Genomic DNA, 17,014 nt, shown 5'->3' with positions numbered 1-17,014 from the left:
GACCTAGCCGAACGCTCCTCTGCGGCGGGTCTCACCATCAACGTCAACAAGACCAAATCATTGGATATCAACACGGGCAACCCTTCCAACTTTACGGTAGCGGGGCAAGCAGTGGAGAAGGTCGAAAGTTTCCAATATCTTGGCAGCCAAATAGCGTCGGACGACGGGACCAAGAGCGACATAGGTGCACGAATCAAGAAGGCTAGGAGGGCTGCCTTTGCGAGTTTACGAAACGTATGGAGATCCAACCAGATAAGTCAACGCACCAAAATTCGAATTTTCAACTAACATCTGTTTTGTTATACGCCAGCGAGACGTGGTGTGTATCAGCGGAGAACACTCAAAAGCTGCAGGTCTTCATCAACCGATGCCTGCGGTATATAATTCGTGCCTGGTGGCCTCACAACTGGATCTTGAATGCCGAGCTCCATCGTCGATGTCATCAGAAGCCGATAGCAACAGAAATTCGAGAGCGAAAGTGGAGGTGGGTCGGCCACACACTTCGACGGGGCGGAAACGAAATCTGCAAGCAAGCGCTGGATTGGAATCCAGCAGGACATCGCAGCAGAGGCAGACCCAGGGGCTCATGGCGGCGAAATCTGACCTGGGCCCAGGTCAAGGCAAAAGCGAGCAGCCACCCAGGATGGAAGTCTTTCACGTTGGCCCTTTGCTCCGCTGGTGGTGCACAGGACCCTTACGGTAAGGTAAATTAGAAATAAACCTGGACTTAACAATCGTCAAGGAATTTCCCACAAAACCACCTAAAAATTCTTCTTTGAACTCACATAATTGACTTGATTTTTTTCCTCAAATTCATTCTAAAATCTCCTCCATTAAAATTCTCTAATTAATTCTTCAAAGTGATTGTAGTTGGAACATATAGGCCTGTCTAAGGGTCTCAATTTTTTTTTAGGTTTGTCACTGAAATTCACGGGGTTTTCCAGGTGATTTCGGATTCCCGGCTTTTTTTTTTTGGTTTTTCCGATTTACTGGTTCACTGGTCACCCTGCACTGATCAACTATTGCATTTTTAATCAACAGCTTTCAATACAACATATCATTCGAGCAGTTTAAAATGACGTTTTCTACCATCCGAACTTTTCCGTGGAACATTATTTTAATAGAGTCTTATTTAAGCTCTCCCTAAAAAAGCAACCAGCCGCATTTTCGTAAAGTCTATGGTAGAATGTCGTCCCAACACTGCTCGTCTATGTGATTAATTGCACAATTTCTCGAGAGGAAGTCGAATTTAAATCAAAAGCCATTTACCCTTTTGTCTAAACTTCCACCAGCATTTCCTCAAATTTGTCTCTATTGTCTACCCGGTTGATATGTATTTTGCTTCTTTTTACTCCTCTAACCAGTCAAAGAAAGGCTCACACAGCAAACAAAAGCACAAGCAAAACGGACGAATGGGTCGTCGGAAGACCTACTCCTAAATATGCATGTGAACAGCCATCCGTTGGACAACAGGAAGCTGTCAACGCCCCCATTTTTTTGTTTTCGTTGGCCATGACATTCATTCGAAGCGAATCAAGAACAAATGAAGGAAAATGCGAAAATGTCAATCACTCTTTCGGTTCGTAAAAGCTCTTCAAACATGCAGCTCGATAATTGTTTTTGATAGGTACCTTATATAGGAGGCGGCGTGTTAAACTGAAGCGTGGTCATGGATAATAAGTTCAGTTATGCCAACACTAAAACGATTCATTCGAGTTCTAGGTTGAAGCATTTTGCATCTAAAATAATCTGGACTAAAACAAGGTTAGAAATAACCATGAAACTGATCAAATTTATTCGTTATCCCAGCTCTGATCTCAACCCGTACCCTTTGGCCGTTTAAGCATGTGGGAAAATCCTGAATAAGCCACTGAGATTCGACGCCTTCCGCGGTGGTAAAAACCAACAGGAAGCACATTTTTCCAGCTGAACTGAACATAAAACATTTTCTATCTTCTTCCTTCCTGATGTGTGTGTGTGTGTGTTTGTGCGCAAGAGGAGATGGGAATAACCAAAAAAGGTCGATTGAGTTATTCCATAACAGGGGCTGCCACAAAGTTTGGTCCATTGTTAGAGCATGGATACAGCAGCATCACTGCGATGGATCCGCTACACTGTATTAAAACATCATCCTCTGTTCGAATGAAACCTCAGACCATTCAAATCGAAATATCGAAATTAGTTTTTCAAATGATAGCTGCAACCGGATGACGGTTGTTTAGTAATCAGATGATGTTCCTCTCGAACACAGGGTGAACATTGATACGAGAAGCGAACAGACCTCAGTTGAAATACGTTCCCTAGCGGCGCACTTGTTTCTGAACAATTGTGGTTACTTGCGTGCAACTTATTCCAGTCACAATCAAGTTGCAGCAACTTATTTCGATGGAAATGCACTCATAAAATAAATAACATATCCAGTGGAAAATATCCATGTGTATTTCACATAACTTTCATGTGATCCCATAATTGGAAATTGCACCACTAAATCACATTATGTGTCCAATGAAATCTATATGATTTCTCATATAGAATTTCTAATACTATGTGATATTCAGGTAAAAATCATTGTTTTTGTTTTTGGAAAAATACTATGTGCGTTCCTAATAGAAACTAAGTGAAAACTTTTTTCAGTGTGTGCTTGGGTAATGCTCTTTGTTGAATGATTGTCATCACAAATTGAATTGCATATGGCAATTAGGCCCATAATGCAAATCAAGCAAAACGATGATGTAATGCAAATAACTCCATAGAACTTCATTTGCTGATATGAGCTGACAAACGAGGTGGAAACATAGTCATCGCTATCAGAAGTGGTGCGAACATTGGTAAAGTGGGGAAACCAGATTGTCTATTTCGTGGTGGAGGAAGTTTCCTCTACCAACAAACTATTTTTGTATCCATGATGAAATGGCTGTTCATGGCTATTCGAATTATAAATCTAATTTTAAGCATTTGCTAGTCATCCTATTCTTAAATTGTTGTCCTCCGAGCGCTGTATGTTTTACAGTCAATTTCAATATCAATATAATCCTTTACTTGGATGTCAGTCATATGCAGCGTTGCCAGTATTCCAGATTTATCTGGATTTTCCAGATTTTTAGTCGTCTTGCCAGATACACAGACAGACCATGCATGTTTCCAGATTTTTTAAATATGTTCCAGATTTTCCCAGATTTTTTAACATACTGCTTTTAAAAATATCACTGCCATTGATTTACCCTCTAATAAAAAAATCTAAACTTGCTACTTTAATTATTCAAGGCCATCAACGTTGGATATTATTGGAATTCATTAAGGTAATTCTGAAAATAGTTCACAGTTAAGTGTGAGGCGAATTCCTTGTGAAATCAAAGGAGAATTTAAAACTAATTCTGAATAGAATTACATCCATCTTTGTGGGCTTCGTAGTCGTGCGGTGTCATTCGTTGTTCAGGCGTATTGTGAGTGCCACGAAGTGAGGGTTCGATTCCCGCTCTAGCCGGTGCAAATTTTGGCAACCTGAAAATTTCCCTACTGGTCTAGTGGGTGTGGTGTGTTGTCCGTTGTCTAGTGTTAAATATTTAGTCTGTGCAACCTCTGGTTGAAGACGGTGTCAATTTTCTTGTCAACTTTGATGAGATTTTGTCAATAAAGGAATTACAATCTCGAAGAGAAATCATAGAAAATTCTTATGATGAAACTTAAGGAGTATGCTGATACAAATCGTGAGAATAATTTCAATGGAATTCTGTCCAATGTTTCTATGGAGATTAATTTTAATAATTTTAATTTTAAGCGCAATTTCTGGGGCACTTTCAAACCCATTTTTGCAAGGTACTTGAGTACTTAGGTAATACTAAAAAGGATTTCAAAACAATTCTGACCTTACCTACAAAGAAGTTTAAAGGGAATTATCGGATAAGTCTGAGAAGAGTGTGACTGTCATTCTGAAGAGTGTACCAAGGAAATTGTTAGGAATATTTTAAGAATTTCATAGAGAAAAATGAACACAAAATTGACCCAATTCTTGGGAATTATTACCAAAATGAGGGAGTTGTGGAATTGGAGAGTGATGTTCCATGCAACATTGCAAGTTTTATAGAGGTTTTAAAGCATTCTAAAAGTCTAAATCATGGTCTACAGAGCCCATATAAACCCATAAATGTTACTGGGGTTATAAGAGATTACAAGAGGTAATGCTAAGAACTCTTAGAATGTTACTGGAAACGTTTAGATATTTTCAAGATTATTTAAGGGGAATATAGAAACGAAATATGATGGAATTCTAGGATGATTCAAATTGAACTAAAAAAGGCGAATATATCCTGTGAAGAGTTACAAGTAAATTCAGACTAACAAAAAAATGCATGATCTGGGACGCAGGAAAAATATTAATTCCGGAATTTAGAATCGTTGCAAGATCCAGAGACTTCAAAAATGAAGCTATCAGACTTTCATTTTAGTAATATAATAAAATTATTCATTGGCATAATGGTCATGCGAATAGTGGAGCTACCCGTAGTTTAGGTAAACTGTGTGTGAGTTCCACGATTTTAGGCTTTGATTACCATTTCATCCCGGTGAATTTTGCTCCAAAATAAAATTGCCTGCTGGTCTGCTAGGTGTTGTGTTTTGTATGATGTCAAGAATTAAACTGTTAATCTGATCAACCTCAGAGTAATATTAGAATTATTTAGAACTAATAAAATCCTTAAATTCTGGTACTGCATCAAATAGTAAGGACTACATCGACTATTAGTTAAAAAAATCCGTCCCATCAAATTTCCTTGATTCTTTGCTTCTCATTCTTTTTTAAAAAGTTACAGTTCAACCCCAACCATATTTTCTGCTGTATTTTACCCACATTTAACTCAATTATTGAAATGCTGCGTAATGGATATTTGAACTTTTTGGGCCCACCGTGTCAATACTTTTCAACTTTTGGATGATTTTTGCAATGCTAACAAGTTATTTGCTTATCTAATTTATTTAAACATGTAATTCATAACCATTCTAGCACTTTAAATAAATTCCAGATGATCATACTGACCTATTTTTACGGGAGATTGGCACATCACTTTGATTTCAATAGCATTATGTTAAAAAGAGGATTTTTTTGAGCATCCCAGATTTTTCCAGATTTTATATTTTACCTGGTCCAGATTTTTCTGAAAATGACCTGGCAACGCTGGTCATATGAATGCTCATCAGCTGATGACGAATTCAACCATAAGGTAATCATCCGAAATTCAAAAGCATATTGTTAAAGGGCTCCAGCAATGCCCAATAATCATTCGAAGTATTGCGGATGTTTTCGTTCAGTGTACCCTTGTATATATGCAAAAGCAGACAACGTCAGCCGGCGCATGACTTGCTACGATGGCTATATACGAGTGAGGAAGGGGGTTTTTATGTGAAATTGGATTTGTTATATCTGTTATATGATTGTATAACATAGCATGCATTGCATATATTGGATTTTATTTTAGCAAAAGTTGATGTTTGCTATTCAGGCTATCGGAAAGAAACTTTTGAGGCTGGATTTATTTGTTCTTTTTTTTTGATAGAATGAGAGAACTTACAGAGTGAATAATGGAAAAAAAAAGATAACTACATTTTTATTTTCGGTTAATACTCCATTAATCTTAAATAAAACACTCAATTAAGCAGCAGTTTTTGGACAACCTTTTACCGAAATCTATGACCCAAGGTCGAAGGACAAAAGGTCGAATCACCAAAAAAACAGAAGATTGAAGGAACAAAAGGCCAAAGCAGTGCCGGATTTAGGATTTGGGTTGCCTATGGCTACTTTCACTAGGGGAACCCCGAGGATCTGTCAACTTGAGTATTTTTGATTAATCTACCCGAATTGAAAAAAGCGTATTTTGTATTTTTCCGTATTCAGCCATTCCATAGCAAAACAATATAGTGGTTCTTAGAATTTCGTAAAATGTTTTAGTTTTGTTCCTTATCGCAAAACATTAAACCCGTATTTTTTAATGTTGTCATTAGGGTGACCTTGTTAAGGTGGTCAAAAAATCGATTTTTTTTATAAATTATTTTTTCAAAAAATAATAACTTTTGAACAACTGCACAGTGGGTGCTCAGCTCGAAGTCAAACAAAATTAGCAAAAAAAAAGCTTTTTTTGAAGTAAAATTTGCTGGAGAATCGAATCTAAAGTGGTCTCGTTTACCGCACGAAGCTCCTAGCAGGGATATAAGGCCGATTTAACCCCGATTCTCCCTATTTATTTTAATTATTCATGGATATTTAGGCTCGGAGGAATGTACGATCGATCAAATGGGGCTAATCCTATGTAAAAATATCTGGGGAATCGAATGGAAGTGGTGTTAGCCACCACAAGGCTCTGTGCATGAAGTTATGGCCGATTTTAACCTCCTAACATGGAAATGGTCACCCTAATAAAAAAAATATACAGCTCTAATATTTTGCGATAAGGAACAACATTACATTTTTTATGAAATTCTGAGAACCCCTATACCGTTTTGCTATGGAATGACTGTTTTTTGATAATTACTTAATTGAATAGGCACAATCGAATAAACTTTACAGTGCCGAGATTTCTTGTTCACTATACAATACATCTTAAAACTATAGTCATGAGGTACAATACAAAAAAAAATTATCTTCAGCTATCCAAAAAGTTTCCTCCATCAGAACGGGATTCACTTCCAGTGGTTTCAAGGTATGGGACCATCGCCAAAGGGGGGCATAGCGCGTCCACTACACAAATGGACGCAAATTGTAGTTTTCACTCACACACTCATCACGAAACGGTTGCTTTTCAAGGTCAGCGATCCATCGGCCGAAAGAACTGCAGATGAAGAACAATGAGCACCCCCGCATAAACGCGAACCATAAGTTAAAAGGTTCTAATATAGTTCTCTTTCGAAAAATGTATGGAGAAAACAAGAATTTGGAACGGTAATGGTTCTTAACAACCCATTATTTGTAAGGTCCAGTTCCAAAAAAAACCATAATACATAAGGTTGAAACTTTATCATTAAACGTTCACGTAAAGTTCCATAACCATTTCAGTTAAAGTTAAAGTTTAGCAGGGATTATAAACAATTTTTAACCATTTTAGGTAAGGTCAATTTATGGTTCGCGTTTATGCGGGCCACACAATGATTGCTACCGAAGTATGAATTCCAAATATTCTTTAAATTTCAATCACAAATACTAAAAAAATGCAGACAAGTAAAGGGATTATAAACTTAAACAATTTTGTTTATGTTTATTTAAGAGGTTTTAAACGGAGGTTCATGCACCTCTACACAAATAATAGTCTTCAGTACATTCACTTTCGATGTTCAGCAAACAAAGAAGGCTTTACCTGGCACAATTCTTTGAAACTTCGCATAACTAGGGGCAATAAACCAACTTTGTGCTGGAATTATACCATTTTAACCCACGCCTAATTTTTCAAAATGCCGTGTTCCATACTTTTCAATTAATCATAGTACGAAAACGGCTCATCTAATCAAGTCTTAGACAAAGTTGTAGAAAACTGGATCACTTTTTAGAAGAAAAAAAAAAAACAATGGAAAAAAGGCCCAAATTTGCACCTAGATTCATGGAATTCGAAGAGAGGAAAATAAAATCGATTCGCCAGTGGGCCAGAAGCTTTCATAAGCATGCTTTAGAAGCGTCTTTTAGAAGCTAATTTTAGGCAGTTTCCTGTCACTACGCTCTCTCGATGGTTTTAGTTGTTGAGGAAGATTTGCCGCAAGCTCCAACGAAATAAATGACGAAAGTAGTGGCGAATCGGTTGGCAAGGATGTGTGCTGGCGAGAAAAGAAGACAATCAAGCATTTCGTCGTTGCTCACATCAATGTGATGAATATGCACGGAGAAAAAATACTCCCCAAAATTTGAGTTCTTTTTACTTAATATTGAATTCAGCCTCTCACTTGCACTCTTTAATGTTGTCAAAAAAAAGCAACGAGAGATTTGACCCAACGATATAGTTCAGCCCAATAAGCTTCTTTTGAATAAATTGCATATTCTCAAATTTACGTGAATTAACTTATTTTTTTTTTGCTGGTCTTAAATTACTATATGCGATTTACTCAAATTTGGGTTATTGGGCTGAACCCCGGAATTGAGGGAAAATTACTTAATTTTGGGTAGTTTTTCATCTCCGTGTAGGGGTTAGGGATGACTGAAACAGACTCTCGAACAGACTACACTGGAGTCGCATTTTACAAGGATTTCGGAATTAACGCGGTTTTTTTTTACGCGGACTCCGAAATTTACGCGGCTTACACCGATTATTTTTTATTAATATGGGTATTTTTGGAATCGGGGTGATGTCTACAGGCCGGAAAAGGATATCCGACGCCATTTTTAATTCTAAAATGGCGGCTTCCGGTTTCATAAAAAGTGAGGAATACTGTCAAATTCCCATCAATATAGGTATTTTTGGATTTGGGATGATGTCCATGATGATGATATCTGACGCAATTTTGAAATCCAAGATGGCGGCTTCCGGTTTCAGAAGAAGTGCCAAATACTCTACGATATGGGTATTTTCGGAATGGGGACGACCGGTAGATTTTTTTTAAACTTTATTTAAGGGATGCCGAAAATTTATATCCGACACCATTTTGGAATCCAAGATGGTGACCATCGGTTTCAGAAAAAGTGCCAAATAATCTGCAATATGGGTATTTTCAGAACTGGGACGACGTGTGGAGGTTGAAAATCGATGTCCGACGCCTAATTGGAATACAAATGGTGGCCATTGGTTTATAAAAAAAACCTGTAAAATACCTAAAATATGGTATTTCTGGAAAGCGGGCAATGCATGATGGCCAAAAGTCGATGTCCGATGCCATTTGGGAATGCAAGATGGTGGCCACCTGTTTAAGAAAAATTGTAAAGTATTATACGATATAGTCGCTATCCTGAATTCCAAAATGACGTCGGAGCATCTACACGTTATCCCGTTCCGAAAATACCCATATTGTAGGGTATTTGACACTTTCTAAACCCAATAGTCCCCATATTGAATTCCAAAATGGCGTCGGACATCTTTTTTCTGCATCTACACGTTATCCTGTTCCGAAAATACCCATATTGTAGGGTATTTGACACTTCTTCTGAAACCGGAAGCCGCCATCTCGGATTTCAAAATGGCGTCAGATATCTATTTCCGGTCTCTGGATGTTACCCCGATTCCTAAAATACCCATATTGTAGGGTATTTGATACTATTTCCCACTTTATATGAAACCGGAAGCAACCATCTCGGTTTTCAAAATGGCGTCAGATATCAATTTCTGGCCTCTGGACATTACCCCGATTCCAAAAATACTCATATTGATGGGTATTTGACAGTATTTCCCACTTTCTATGAAACCGGAAGCCGCCATCTTGGATTTAAAAAATGGCGTCGGATATCAATTTCCGGCCTCTAGACATCACTCCGATTCCAAAAATACCCATATTGATGAGTAATTAACAGTATGTATTTATCACTTTTTATGAAACCGGAAGCCGCCATCTTGAATTCCAAAATGGCGTCGGATATCAATATCCGGCCTCTGGACATCATCCCGATTCCAAAAATAGTCATATTGATGGGTATCCGGATATTTTTAACTAGGTTATTACCCGTTTTAAATTTATCCGGATTGATGCCTGCAAAGTAAGGGTCCATGCATTAATTATGTCACGCTAAATCGAGCAAAAAATTACCCCCTCTCGCCCTATCGTGACGTTTTTCCTATACCTAATGCTTTGCTTGTCACACAATCTTAGACCCCCCCCCTCCCTTAGAGCGTGACATAATTTATGCATCAACCCTAACACATTTGTGCTATCAGTGCCAATCGATACTCCTGCTATTACACTATATACTGTACGAATATAGGATCACATCCCATTTTTAAATTTATTTATTAAAGAAATTTTACTTTTTGACGTTATCACCTTCCAATCAAAATATTTCTCGATGTTACTTAAGTCACCCGATGGAGATGCTGTTTGTTTTAAGTAACAGCGCAGAGAAACCCACGAAAAGTGTACGTTCGTTGTTTCGCTTTCTCAATATTAAAGTAAATAAATCGATGATTTCGGTGGTCCTAAAATGATGAATCGGCTGCAGGTAAGGAGACGTGATTGATAATTCTCCCGAATATCCTGGTAAATACACTTTGACTTAAGTAACCAAACGACGTATAAACTTTTGACTCAAAAACCAGTATTTTTTTAGCATGAAAACTATGTATGATTAAAACAATGCTTATATGTTAATCATTTCTATATGTGTTTAATTGGAAATAGGAATAACTTTTCGGTCATCAAAACAAAACTTATTTTTTCTCGGATCGGTGCGAATGTTACTTCGACTTTGCTCTTGAAGTGGTTGACAGGGATAGAGCCCCCCTGATGAGAAGTGAAGAATGTTTGTCACAATTTTCGTGGATTAATGGTACACGGCGAATGAGGACGACCCAAATTTGAGTTTAGTTAACTGATAAATCATATAAAGTGCAGGAGCACAGCGATGAGTAAATTTCCTTGATGTTTTTCCAGATTTGTCTGGGAAAAAGTTCCCGAATATGAGAAAAGTGAAGATTGGATTTACTCAGTCTATTGATACTACCCTAGACTGAGTAAAATTTTCGCTAATTTTCCTCATTTTCCGGCAGATTTTTAAAGTTTTCCACAGGAAACCATGAGGCAAATTTACTCATCGCGGAGGTTCTGCAATTTTTGCGATTATGAGTAAACTAAACTCAAATTTGGGTCGTTCTCATTCGCCGTGTAGCGATTGGATGCTGGAGAAAATGGAAATGGATAGTGCTGCCACCTAACGGTGAAGAAAAATTAACTAAACTAGTTAGATTGTCCGAGGTGTAGTTTTGACAAACTGCCCAGTACAATACGGCGCTACATATTGTAACACACTTTACACGACTTGACCACCTTAGATAGGTACTAACATATTTACAAACCAAACCCTCCACCCAGCTCACCGCCCATCAGAGCACATAACGGTCAACTTCTATGTAAAGTAATTTAGTTTGATTTAGCACAGGAACCGACTTTCGTCCATCAAGTGTTGCTAATCACGCATCGTGATGGTAAAATCAATAACCTTGCTTACTGGGTACGACGGGAGCACATAAATAGGTATGTCGGACTACTTGTATCGAACGAAAGCATGTAGACCGAAATTACCTGGGAAAGTGGTTGGAGGCTTTTTACAGTCGAGTGCCATACACGGCCACACTGAGTGACTATCATCCGGCGTATACCTACATTACACACTCAACGCAGATTGTTTACCGCTGGAGGTGGCACTAAGTGTGATAGGTATAAATCCATCCGGATCAAGGAGGATCATCAAATTCAGGCACACGCACACCGAATAGAAAATATATCTAAATGTAAACGAATGAGTATGTTACATCATCTCAATTACATACTCAAGAAGGATTTAACGTAATTTTTACTCGGGTCACACTGAAGCTCAACATAAGCACGTTCTTCTCTGTTTTGATAGCGGTTAATAATAAATTGATAGATTGTTCCGACAGCTTATCATCATCACATTGCTTATTATGCTGTCGATTACATGTTTGATGATTTCCCTTCCAAAATTCCACGCTAAAATTATTTCTTTCAGACGACACGTGCAACCTTGAACCCGCTACTAGCGTGATAACTGAGCTAGAACTCCTGGAAATAAGCAAAAATAACAACCAAGGCACGACTGTCTCTTTGATCTGTTGTTGACCACCAAAACACCCATAATCAAATCCATTACTTACTCGTCACGTTCCTCCTCCGACAGTGTTGGATGGTAGTTCCAGGCCGACATCCTTGCTCTTCGTTGGCTCCTTTTCACTCAAGATCCTTCGCCGCTTCGCTTCCGACGACCTTCAATTCAATTAATGCACAATGCGATCGCACACACGCACGCACGACACTCGAATGAATTTAATCGAGAGCAATTGCTTCACTTTCCCTAATACTCACTCACTGAGGGAGCTTTGCTAACTACGCACTCAATTCGCTCGTTATTAATATCACTCTAGCTTCTCGTCGATTATGATGCTGTGCATGGACTTCGTAGGATCAAAGGATGAAGGCTCTGCTCCGTGGCTGTGTTTGACTTCTGAAAGAAAAGTTAGAAAAGAAATAGGACGTTAGAATTTTGTACCGAGCTGCATACCACCGCCTTAGTGCGATAATCTCCTCAGGGGTGTGAAAAATCGCTTCTTAAACTAATTGTGAATCCTTAATCTTCTTTTTTTGCTATTACGTCGCAATTGGATGTTTAGGCTGATAATGATCTTTATTTTTGCATTAGTATACAACTTCTTCTTCTTCATCGCATTTCAAGTTTATCGCTTATCGCATGCGGTGCTCTCAACTTATTAAAGAGAGCTTTCGATGCCTGCACAATTTTTGTGTTAGTATAATTGTGTTGCAACAGAGTTTATAATAGAAGAGTTACGCAGAGTGAAGCATTCAACACTGATGTCGATCAATGGGCATTTTTTTGGCATCCTTTGTTTTTGTTTACACCTCGGATGACTTCACCTGGGTTGTGAAAGTTTCCTCTGTTATCCTGATTTGTGCAAACAATACTTCCCACACAACAGAGTCAGTTTATCTACTATGCTCGATAGGAAGACGGTTTGACAGTTCGATAGGTAGATTTTGGTTTCAGTCTGCGTAACTCTTCTATTATCAACTCTGTGTGCCAACACTGCCATCGAATCTGCTCGGGCATCGCAGGCGTCCCGACGTCAACTACTGCAACCTGTTTCCGTAGTAACCAATAACAAATCCTAGTAGCCAGTTTGATATGGAGTGAAATTTTTTCCTTATTTGTTGATTTGTCTCCCAGTTTGTAAGAAGTTTTCCTCAAATAAAATAGTTAATCTTGTTGAAATTATTGTGCCAAAAAGGGGTCAGTTCGTGTCGTCTTTTGTTGAGGGAACCCCTGGCGAGTACACTGAAATTCCTTCCCCAACAAACAACCTGAACACGAACTTCTGCAGGTAACCAAATCCCCGGCCGTCAACGACCAGGACTGTTTCAACAATCATAAATACTCTACGCCCAGGGAAGTCGAGAAATTTTCCAACCCGTAAAATTCCTAGACATAGTCACATAGTTATACTAACACATAGTTACATAGTCTTGTTACTACAGTCTTGTTTTGTCTTGTTACATAGTCTTGTCTTGTTCCATAGTTACATAGTCTTGTAACAAGTGGATACAGATCTTCTATTTGAAGTTACTTTAACACTCTTTGACCATTTGTGACTTGTCCGAGAAGAGATTTGAACTCGTGATATTGGCGTGAGAGGTATTAATTAACAACTACGCGGTGAAATCTTAGCGGGAAAATCGAAATTTGATATGTTAGCTAATGTAACTTAATAAATACTCTCAAGCCTTTAACGAGATACATGAATTCTTAAAAGAACGATTTTCTGGAAGATAACGTTTTTTTCAAAAATTGGGTGATGCTTGATCTTCTCTTAACGACATGCATTTCGATACACATTTTCACACACAAAGTTATTGAACATTTTCAAGCTGACCAAAAAACAAAATTTATTAGCTAGGATCAGTGATGGAAAAGTATCGCGAACAAGCCAGACACAAGCGTTGCCAAGTCAGTTTCAGGGAAATCTGGTCCAGTTGAAACATACAATCTGTAAAAAGTCAAGAATACTCTGTGAAATAACTAAACAAATACTAATTTCAATATAAAGAACATATAGGGTAGAGAACTACTTCGGCCTAAGCGCCCATTTTAGGCCTATCAAGCAGAAAACATCAAATAAATCCATGATTTCGGAGTTAACAGGTAAATTATGCTTTTGGTACGATACTTTAGTTCAAATGCTACCGAACGAAGTCAATGAGAATGCGTGATATGAATGTTTGCACCCATTATTCCCAAAAACAAAAGAAGCGCTCCGACCGAATCAATTTTTATCTTCATCCGATAGGCCGAAGTGAATTCATTGGCTTTTCAATGCGTTAGGCCGAGTTTGGCGTCAAGAAGCAGTGTTAGACTTTTGACAATATCTCAACGATTGGTTTCTCTTTATCAAATCTTACGGTACGTACGGAGAGGTAAATAATTTTGGAAACTATCAGTAATAATAACATTCCGTTTGGTGCTAAACTGCGCTATATTAAGAAAGACCAAGTGCGGATTGTGCTTAATAGGCCGGAAATGGGGTAGTTAACCCTACAATATTTTTCAAAATTATTTTCACGTGGAAATCTTGTTTCGAAATAATGCTATTGATATAAAATGGGTGTTCCAATCTGTCGAAAAAGAGAGGCGAACCAGCCCAAGGCTGAAAGCCTCATTAATAAAGTTAAATAATAATAATAATCTGTCGAAAAAAAAACTTTCAGTGTAGCCATCTATTTTTATTATTATTTGAAAATTATCATCAGATTTGCAAATTTATATAAATTTGTTTATAAATTTTTGAATGTTTAAAATATTTTAGAAACATCTCTTTTTACTGCATTTTTTTTTCTAAGTGGATATGTTGAGCAGAGTTGCAGGACAAATGGTCTAATAAAAAAACGTCGAATGACAAAAGGACAAAAATTCGAAAGATCGAAAGGACAAAATGTCGAAGGTACAAGATATCGTTTTTTAAGGTCGTAGGAACAAGCGGAATTGCACAGTGAACCACATAGATGGCACTTGGGATTAGCTTATCCATCCTAACCTAAAGTGCAATCTCACTAGTTCGTGCTATTTATAGATCAGCACCAGAGCCGGCCACGTCCACACGGTCTCTTTTGGGAAGGGGAACGATGATTAGTATGACAACCGTTGTTATCGGGACTGCGTCTCTACGATTGATTGGAAGGGAAAGTTGTGTTAGTGTAGGTCAGGTTATTTTTGATCTGGATTCACTGAGCTAAGTGTGAATGCAGTCGGTAATGTAAAGTAGATTTGTTTTTGTTTAAGTCTAATAGGGAAAATGAAAAATACGAGGAAAGGGACGGGCCTGGGATTGAACTCCCGGCCTTCGCTCAGTAAGCGGAAACGGTAACCACTAAGCTACCGGGCCAAGTCTTATGTTGAAGGTACAAGAGATCGAATGATGAACAGGGGAACAAAAGGTCAAATGATGAGAAGGGAGACAAAAGGTCGATTGGTGAGAAAGGGAACAAAATGTAAAATCAAGCAACACATCGATAGCCTGTTGGCTCCTCTCTGCCTTCTGTTCGAAATGTCTCTCTTCAGTGGGGTGTTTCCTTCCTGCTGGAAATCAACTGAGATGTTTCCAGTGCATAAGAAACATCGACAACTATCACGGCATCACATCGTTGTGTGCCATATCTAAACTGTTCGAGTTGGTAGTTATGGAACCATTAGTCTCTCACTTCAAGCAAACTGGATAGGCTCGGTATAAACGGCAGTCTTCTACGATGGTTCACATTCTAGCTATATATTCGTCAGTTGGAAGTTGCAATCGACGACTGCCGATCTCCTTCGTTCCCTGCCACTTCGAGTATTCCGCAAGGTAGCCACCTCGGCCCGTTGATATTTCTTGTGTATTTCAACGACGTCAATTTCGTCCTCGACGGTCCACAACTGTCGTTCGCAGACGACATGAAAATCTATCTCCGAATCCGAGCCGGTGACTGCCACCTTCTCCAACTCCAACTCAACGCTTTTGCTAATTGGTGCCAACTGAACCTCATGGTTGTAAATCCAACAAAATGTTCAATAATCACGTTCTCACGGAAGAAACATCCAATTACATTCAGTTATATCCTAGAAGGCGTTGACGTACATCGTGTGAATCACATTAAGGATCTGGAAGTCATCTTAGATTATCAACTCACATACAGCCAGGAGAACGCTCGGCTTCATTTTCAAGATAGCTAAAAGTTTCACGGACATCTACTGTTTGAAGTCGCTTTACTGCTCCCTCGTCCGGTCGGTGTTAGATTACTGCTGGTCTGCTGCCATGTATGGAATCCCAATTACCAAAACAGTGTACAAAGAGTAAAATCTATTCAACGACGATTCATCTGGTTTGCCCTTCGACGATTGCCTTAGAGGGATCCTCATCGCCTTTCAAGCTACGAAAGTCGGTGCCAGTTAATTCACCTGGATCCTTAGTGGAGTCGAAGAGATACGACAAGGACCCTATTTTTGGCAGACATTCTACAGGGCAGAATCGATTGTCCTTCTATTCTACAACAAATCGACTTTAACGTTCAACCACGAGCACTCTGTAACAACGCAATGCTTTTTCGTCCTACAAACTATAGTTCGTATGGTGCTATCAATGGGCTTTCAAAGGGTTTTCAATCGTATTGCTACCTTATTTGATTTTCACTTGGCACGCGAGACGCTGCGTCAGAGATACTGTGATATATTTCTAAAAATTAGGAATTAAGTTGGACTTCACGGCCTTTGCAGCTTGTTACTTCTTGACTATATTGTATTTCCTAGTATTGCTTAATCCATCATTAGGACTAAACCCAGTCTGTTGATGTAGAGCCAAATAAACAAAATGTCAAATGGACAAAAGGTCGAATGGCCAAAGACTGAAAAATTAGTTGAAAGTAGTTAATGAGAAAATTTTGAGATTCTGAAACTAGTTTTCCACATTCTTTTAAGACGCCGAAAAATTTAAAATATCAAATATGGCATTTTTGTCAAAATTCCATATTTTAAATAAAATCACCGGTTGGACAACATTTTAAGATATTCTAGAGATAATTCTAAATAAATTCGGAGTACCAGATTATTTTGAAAAGTATGTCAAGAAAATTTCAAGGTAGTTTTGAACAGACTATTACGGGGATTGTTAGGAGAATTCAATTAGATTTTTGAGCAAATTACTAAAAAACTCTGAGTAGCATTTCAGAAAGATTTAGTAGAATGTTCCAAGAGCATTTCGAGAAGAATTCTAAGGGCATCGAATTCTCAGAATAGCTCCAAGGAAACTCTAAGAAGAGTTCCAAGAGAACTCCGTAAAACCCCATG

At 38.3% G+C, this 17,014-nt stretch overlaps 1 protein-coding gene across 1 annotated transcript in view; it reads right to left on the bottom strand.

Moving 5' to 3' along the window:
- The window catches only part of LOC135700809 (uridine phosphorylase 1), an 86,877-nt gene that overhangs the window by 57,145 nt on the left and 12,718 nt on the right, over positions 1-17,014 (bottom strand). The window contains exon 2 of the mRNA XM_065221465.1: positions 11,787-12,133. Coding sequence (XP_065077537.1) covers positions 11,787-11,836 — 50 coding nt within the window. The 5' untranslated portion in view covers positions 11,837-12,133. The remainder of the gene's footprint in view (positions 1-11,786; positions 12,134-17,014) is intronic.

This window comes from Ochlerotatus camptorhynchus, unplaced genomic scaffold (assembly GCF_037179485.1).
Source record: "Ochlerotatus camptorhynchus isolate MF236.1 unplaced genomic scaffold, CSIRO-AGI_Acam_v1.1 ptg000142l, whole genome shotgun sequence".
NCBI lineage: Eukaryota > Metazoa > Arthropoda > Insecta > Diptera > Culicidae > Ochlerotatus > Ochlerotatus camptorhynchus.
The sequence above is the reverse complement of the archived record's forward strand: the minus strand, read 5'-3'. Positions and strand labels throughout refer to the sequence as shown.